This window comes from Ranitomeya imitator, chromosome 6 (assembly GCF_032444005.1).
Source record: "Ranitomeya imitator isolate aRanImi1 chromosome 6, aRanImi1.pri, whole genome shotgun sequence".
Classification (NCBI taxonomy): domain Eukaryota; kingdom Metazoa; phylum Chordata; class Amphibia; order Anura; family Dendrobatidae; genus Ranitomeya; species Ranitomeya imitator.
Window position 1 is genome coordinate 62,672,691 of NC_091287.1, and position 8,090 is coordinate 62,680,780.

General features: G+C 42.2%; 1 protein-coding gene across 1 annotated transcript in view; it reads left to right on the forward strand.

Annotated features, from left to right (window-relative positions):
• NCAPG2 (non-SMC condensin II complex subunit G2) overlaps window positions 1-4,761 on the forward strand; it is a 110,643-nt gene extending 105,882 nt beyond the window's left edge. The window contains exons 26-28 of the mRNA XM_069729715.1: window positions 1,217-1,317; window positions 3,075-3,177; window positions 4,535-4,761. Of these exons, the coding sequence (XP_069585816.1) occupies window positions 1,217-1,317; window positions 3,075-3,177; window positions 4,535-4,586 (256 nt within the window). The 3' untranslated portion in view covers window positions 4,587-4,761. The remainder of the gene's footprint in view (window positions 1-1,216; window positions 1,318-3,074; window positions 3,178-4,534) is intronic.
• The last annotated feature ends 3,329 nt before the right edge of the window (window positions 4,762-8,090 follow it).

Sequence of the window (8,090 nt, forward strand, 5' to 3'; positions counted from 1 at the left end):
CCCCATGCGTGCGACCGGCACCAGGTATAGCGGTGATTGCTGAGTTTTGCCAGTTGCTGTTTGGCTACAGCCTCTATAAGGACTCTCCTACATAGGCTGGTCACAATGTGGGACATAACTTTAACCCTTGGATTACCATCGGACATGGGGTGAGTATATTGGGTTAATTTAAATTATTAAAGAATGTGTCTGTTTTATTTTAAATAAAGTGTTATTTTCTCAGTGTGTGTTTATTTAACTTTTTACTTACAGGTTTAGTAATGTTGACACCTACCCCTAATTCAATTGCCCTGGTGCGACCACATCGGGGCATCAGGAAGAGCCTGTGCTAAGTGCCAGAATTGGCGCTTTACATATTTCTGGGGCAGCTGAGAGCTGGTATTTTTCGCCTTGGACAGGGGCAAATAAGCATGAAATAGAAGGGATTAAACAAATAAATTAAATCACAAAACTTTTCTTTTTTCAAATATCTTTATTTGGCTCCAAAAAGTATTCATTGCTGTGCAAAATGCGCCTATTATCCTTTGCGTTTTTGCTGTCAATTTTTAGAGATGCAAAAACGTTGCAGATCTTTCTGCAATCAAATACTTGACGTGTGCACATAGCCTTATGGTTAACTATAATTGCACAGTATGCAGTGAGCGCCCTCTATTGGTGGCTGCAGGTACCTGAAATGTTATGGTAAAATCTGTCTACAGAGCAGGCTCCAGACTTCAAGGGGATGTCAGGACTAGATAGAATCGGTTTGTTTTTGTTTGTTGATTGTAAAACCGTGTTCATGTATCTTGCAACCCATTGTCAGATGTGTACTGCCATGGAACAAAGCAGGATGTTTCTAAATCCTAAAAAGCTCCTAGAACCTGACCACAAACATGCAAAGGGTTAAGCTGCCGCTGCAGTCTGACAGCTGCAGATAGGTGTCTGCGCTATACACAGTGAATGATTCTGGCTTTAATTCTGAGCTTGCCCCATGGTATTCCACCACAATATGTGATGTACATGTCTATCACATCAGGACGGAGTTAAAAATCACTTTTTGGTTCCTAAAGTGTAAAAATGTAGGGACTAAGTGATTTTTCATGTTTGCAGTGGCAGCCCTGAAAAACAAAACTTTTTAGAGAATGAAGAAGAATGGCACTTGTGCTTTATTTAAGCTTTTTGCATTGGAAGTCGTCAGGTACATTAATTTATAGGTTCCATTTTGCATCGTTTCCAGTTCATTTGTAGGGGAATTGGCGGAGTGCATCGCAGTGGGAGAGATTGAAGGAATCCTGAGTCTGACTGCATCCTTACATATCATTATGGTCAGCCCCAAAGGTACATTTTCCACCATTGTCCGTATATCTTGAACAGCATTGCATATTAATAAGTAATGTACTAATTAATGTATAAAGGAAAAGTCCGTCTCACCTTGTCATGTTTAGGGGCAAAATTGAACTCTGATTATTTTATTAATGCACCACTCCAGCATTTTTGTTTTTTATTTTATTTTACAGCAGTGGTGGTGCTTTTTCTCTAAGTTCCCTGCCCCCGCTCTTGTTGCTTTCCCCCATTTTGCAACCAGCCAGCAGTTCCAGTGTTTCATGGAGGGCGCCGGAGGTCACAACTCAATACAAGTCAATGGACGCCTCCTTCCGACTCTCATAGACTTCAATTGAGAGCTTGTGATGTAGCTTTTGACTTCCTGACAGTCAGAAGCTGCACTCACAAGATGAAGCCATGGGACCGGAGCGGCTCCAAAAAGTGGTGAGGAAACAGAGGGTGAGTATAAGGCTATGTGCACACGTTGCGGATCTGTTTTTGGAAAATCCGCAGGTAAACCGCACTGCGGATTTAGCGCGTTTTTTCTGCAAATTCCACCTGCGGTTTTACACCTACGGATTCCTATTGTGGAGCAGGTGTAAACAGCTGCGGAATCTGCACAAAGAATTGACATGCTGCGGAAAATAAACTGCCGCTTTTCCACAGCATGTGCACTGTGGTTTTTATTTTCCGTACGTTTACATGGTATTGTACAACGCATGGAAAACAGCTGTGGATCGGCAACAAAATCTGCAACGTGTGCACATACCCTAAGACGGGGCAACGGACATAGATTTAAAGCATCATACCAGCCCTGGAAAAAATACACTGGAGTGGTGCTTTAATTCATCTTATTAGTTGCTACATTTAATTTTTTTAAGCAAATCTCTAGATCCCCTCATGGTCTTAATGTTAAATGATAAAATTCTGTCTGCCTTCAGCCACCACTAGAGGGAGCCCACGTGCTCTGTATAAACCGCATGAAGAAGTCACCTACTCACTCTACACCTTTAGTGGTGGCTGCAGTTTGCTAGACTTTAAAGAGGTTGTCTGCTACTATTTATCTGCCTCATCAATGTCTTATCGGCTGGGGTCAGACACCCCCACCGATTAGCTGTTATCTGTGTCGTCGGCTGCCGGCCAGAAGTACTCATTTGCAGAGCTGGCCATCTTCTTCTAGTGGCTGCCGCAGGGTACTGCAAGTCCGCCTCCTATTGATTTGTTTAGGAAGCAGATGTGTAGTACCTTGTGGCGGCCACTATCCGAAGACACCAGTAGCAGCTGATCGGTGGGGGTGCCAGGTGTCGGAACCCAGCCGATCAAACATTGATGACCTAGCTAAGGTCATATTCCCCCTTACCTGTTTCCCATCCATCTTTGCTTTTCTCCAGATGTATAAATCTAACAAGGGAGTGGGGATAGATTCAAAACAAGTAGGTTGGAAGGTGCACGGGAATGTTTGGCCACACCAAGGGCTCACCGAGCACATGAGCTTGCTTTGAACAGACATTTTGTGCTGACTGACTCCATTTTAAATAACCATTGTAAAGATATGGTAAGAAATGAATTCGCCCAAACAGTTGAACTTATTTAGACATAAATATTAGCCTGTCCATGCTCCATTAGAATATGGAGTGTGCATTTTAGAGTGTTATGTTCTGTAATGAAACAAGTCAACAACGGACCTTTACGCAAAGATCTTTAGGATTGTAAAGATTTTCTGCTTCTTTCTTTTTTGTGCATAGTTTAACGTACAAAATGTCATCAAATAGGTAAAACCATGTCAGCTGCTGCTAAAAACACAGCCTCCATTATTCATCGGAAACTGAAAACGTACAGAGAGATCACAATGGAAGACGATGACAATATAGAGAGGTAAATTGTCAGCATTAGCGGGATAAGGAAGGAAGAGCCTCTAAGATTGCTGCTGCTTCTTATAAGATCTCGGTGGTGTGCAGTTAGGCCTTGTGTTCTTGAGCAATCCCCGGGTTATGAACTAGATGCCTTCTGTAGGGTTTTACATTGTCCCTTCAGAGAGGAAGAGGGCTAGAACTCTAATGCCACCTATAGGAAGTAGCAATCCTAAAAGTCAATGTCGACTCCAAGGAACCTTGTCACATGATTTAGGATAAAAGCCAAAATCTCAATTTGCAGACACTGTCTCGTCAGTGCAAAGTTTCTGATCTGGCTTGTTTGGGTGAGAGGCGTCTGACTGGAATCCAAGCGGTAACGTTTTTCCTTGCCAGCGTGAGGAGACTTTTAAGCTGCAGTGCTCCTACTGCTTGCCGCCTACCATCCGGTCCTCTTCTTTCCATCTCACCGACTCATCTCGGGCCTCTTCACTGTAGACCTGGCCTTGGAGATCACTACGCACTTTTATTATTTATTTATATAGCACCATTAATTCCATGGTGCTGTACATGAGAAGGTTACATACAGAGTTATAGATATCGTTTACAGTAAACTAATTTACAGTGACAGACTGGTACAGAGGGGAGAGGACCCTGTCCTTGCGGACTTACATTCTGCACTTAAGGTTATATTATAAGGTTGCAGTGATGATGTGACCGTATGACGCATAGGGGACTCTGGCCTGGAGGCGGCTGAAAGTCTTGATCTACAGTGAGGAGGCCAGAGATGTGGTGGCAGTCTGAGAGGTCAGCGGTGAAGAGTATTTTTATTTTTTAATATCTAATACTCATAACTAGCAGTCGTACATATGTCGAGGACTGCCTGTATGTGTAATATGGCAGCCATACAGCTTTGTAGGAGCCCTGCCGTACCTCCCTAGGCCTGACATTTTCACAATCTGCCTTTTTCTATCTAATGTATATGGCCACCATTAGACAGAAAAGTATACTGTAACTACAAATTGCATTAAGAGATCACTAGAGGTACATGGTAATCCAGCTACATCATTATCGCAGAATATACTCCGCATGTGACACGATCCAAGCGGCTGCATAGAAGTAGAACGTCACGGTCCTTGGGATATAAAGCTTGAGATCCGTTCCTTCATCCACTAATCAGAAACCTCCTAGATTGTCCCTCCGCACCTGGTGACGTCACACTAGCAGGCCTCCTTAATACTTACATGTCTGTAGTGATCATCAATGGTCCGGATACAACGTAGGCTTGTACTGACGTGGAGGAAGTCTGTGTGTTCTTATGTGATCAGTATCATCCTCGCTTCGGACTGACGTGCCTTAATGGAAATGTCTTTCTTTTTCAGGGCCGTATATGAATCATCAATGAGGACTTTAGATCAGCTCCTACAGCCATAATTCACTTACCGGAGTTAATATGCTGGCCTATACAACTCTTATAATGTACAGATTGTTGACTATGAGGGTCTTCAGGGGAAAAAGGGGGATATTATTTTTTGTTTGTGTTGTAAGCTTCAATTTTATTTTTTGCCATTTCCTGTTGTAAATTTAAAATATAATAATGTTTAATTTAGTTTTTTGTGTAGCTGCTTTTCTGCTTTTCACAAACACTATGGCAGGAATACGTCTCGTTCACCCCTGGGTTTGCTCAGCAGGTCTAGCTCGCCTAGAAATCATCAAAAGTTAAGTATAAAGGGCCTTATATATGAAAAGCAGTGAAGTATTGGCCTACAGCAACCTATCAGATCAGAACTTTCATCTCTGGCTCTGTGGAGCGTGGCTGAGCCTTTCGTCGGAGGTGTGTTTCGGGAAGAGCCACTGTTGTGGCATGCGTTACCCTATTACCGCCATTGGGGAAATAAAAAGGAAACGTGGCCCATTGAGTAGATATGTACACTCTTGTAACCTATTGGTTTGAACCGTTTAGATTTCGTCAGAGCACCATTCCAGTGTGGGGTTTTTTGTATTTCACCCCCCAGAGTGGTATCCCTAATGTCTGTTCCCTGCCCCTAGCTATATACTTACCAGCCACCGTCCTGTGCTATTGGTGATGCTCCGGTCAGACTTTGTTTGTTTGTTGGTAAACCCAGAAGTCACTTCTCAATATTAGTCTATGCGACCCATAATGAGGATCTCATAGACTTACACTGATAGCTTGTGACTGCTACCTGTGACTTCTAGTCAGCCAGGACCTGTGGTCACAAGATGGCGGGACTGGAGTGGCGCCAGGAAGGGTAGAATATGGCAGCTGGTAAATATTTTACTACAGGTAGGGAACAGACATCGATAACACTTCGGTGGTGGAAGAAAAAAAAAGATCCAGCAGAGTGTTATTTTAATGTACAGTTGTGCTCAAAAGTTTACATACCCCGGCAGAATTTTTGATTTCTTGGCCTTGATTTCAGAGAATATGAATGAGAACACCAAAACTTTTTCTCCACTCATGGTTAGTGGTTGGGTGAAGCCATTTATTGTCAAATTACTGTGTTTCCTATTTGTAAATGATAATGACAACCGAAAACATTCAAATGACCCTGATCAAAATTTTATATACACTAATGATTTTGGGCTGATAACATGCACAGAAGTTGACACAAATTCTGCCAAGGTATGTAAACTTTTGAGCACAACTATATACACCTGGAGATTTTCATCAAGCCTAGGGAAAGTTGTAATCTTATTGCGTTTTGGTAATACAGCCCAAGTCATTCTTAATCCGTCTATCTACAAATGTGAAGGGACATAATGAGCATTTCTGATCATCCTCTACACTCTGCATCACGTTAGGAAAGCTTTCACATTTCAGACAAATATCCTGTTTAATATTGTGGAATTTCTCAAAATATCACCTGTCTGAGTTCCATGAATTGAGAAACATTGTTCTAAAGTACAGGTTGTTTTTTATAGGATCTGTGCACTTTTTGCACTGACGCAGCTCCTATGCAGACCTATGTGTCTCCAATCATACCATCTATTAAACATACCTGTGTCATATGATCCTGGAGACTTCTCTCTGCTATTGGCTTTTTCACCTATAGAGAGTGATAAATAGGCAGATGGCAAGGGAGTTACGGTGGCCATACACCTAAAACATACACTATATAGATGAAAATATTGGCCACATGTCTTAATCTTTGGATTCAGAGTTTTCATTCGGCCTTTGTTACAGGTGTAGAAAATTCGGCCCCTGCCTGCTGTCTGCCTTTACTAACATACGGTAAGTGAAAGAATTAATCGCTCTAAAAAGCTCACTGATAACAATGTGATCCTGTAAGGCTATGTTCCCACTTTGTTCTGTAACCTACAGACACTGTCAGGTTGTCTCTGTTATGCTGATTAAAATGATACCAGGGTTGAAGAAATCATTCTTGTGTAATCAGTGTTAGACGTTTTCAGTTAATGAGCTGGTTATGCTCTGGGGCGGGACTGTGGACTGCTTTTTTTTTTTTTTCTTTCGTGCTCTGGCCTCATCATCATCATTCTGCGTTGAATGACAGGGTACTGAACCTTCAGTGACCTGCTTCCTGTTTTAAATACTGCGCTTGCTGATAAATGCTACAGTGCATATGCTGCTGCCAATTTTGCTTGAGTTTTTTTTTTTTGTTTAGTTTTTTTTTAACTCCAGCAAAAAGGCAGCTGAGCATGCACAGTAGCACCTATCTGCAAGTAAACCTCTTAAGCTGCGCAAGTGCCACCCACCAGTGGGCGGGGCTTGCCACCATTTTGCTGGAGTTTAAAAAAAAGTTTTTGGTGTTTTTTTTTTTTTTAATGCATGCACCATTTTGCTGGAGTTACTATTGTAGTCTTTAAAGTCTGCAAAGTGGCGCATACGCAGTAGCATCTATTGGCAAGTGATAGATGCTACTGCGCCATTTTGCTGGAGTTAACTTTTTTTTTTTTTTTTAAAGATCACAATATTAACTGTGCACGCTCAGTATTTAAAACAGAAGACAAGTTACTGAAGGTTCAGTAACCTATCATTTAAAGGGACACTGTCACCTGAATTTGGAGGGAACAATCTTCAGCCATGGATGCGGGGTTTTTGGGTGTTTGATTCACCCTTTCCTTACCTGCTGGCTGCAATATTGGATTGAAGTTCATTCTCTGTCCTCCATAGTACACGCCTGCGCTGTGCAATCTTGCCTTGTGCAGGCATGTACTACGGAGGACAGAGAATGAACTTCAATCCAATATTGCAGCCAGCATGCAGCCAGCGGGTAAGGAAATGGTGAATCAAAAACCCCGCCTCCATGGCTGAAGATTGTTCCCTCCAAATTCAGGTGACAGTGTCCCTTTAAGTAAGAATGATGACTATAAGGCAACAGTCCCGCCCTTGAACATAAGCATCTCATTAAGTGAAAACTTCCAACATTGTTTACACAAGAACCACAAGACTGATTTCTGCAACCCAGGCCAACCTAACAATGCCTGTAGTGTACATAAAGTAAACCGGTCATTGGGACTTTACTAAGATAGATTACTTGCATATTTATTTTTTTTTTAAATATGCAGCCTAAAAATCTCACCAAAAACTCATTATGGGAACTTGGCCTACAGGGGTCACCGGTGTAACAAGTCTGTTCTTGACATCTCTTCCCTCCTAAATACTTCACCATCACCTGTGAGTAAAATTATTGAGAAATGGAAGCCTTTAGGAACCTCAGCACATGTGCTCAGAGCCTCATGGCATGGATTCCATGGCTGAGCAGCTGCATGCAGCCTTATATCACCAAGAACAATGCCAAGTGTTGAATGGAGTAGTGTAAAGCCGCCACCACTGCACTTTTGAGCAGCAGAGCCGTTTTCTGTGTAATGTCAAACTTAACTGGTCCACAGAGCCTATGACATTAACCCCATCGAACACGTTAAGGATGAACTGTGAAGGGTTAAACTAAGAAAAAT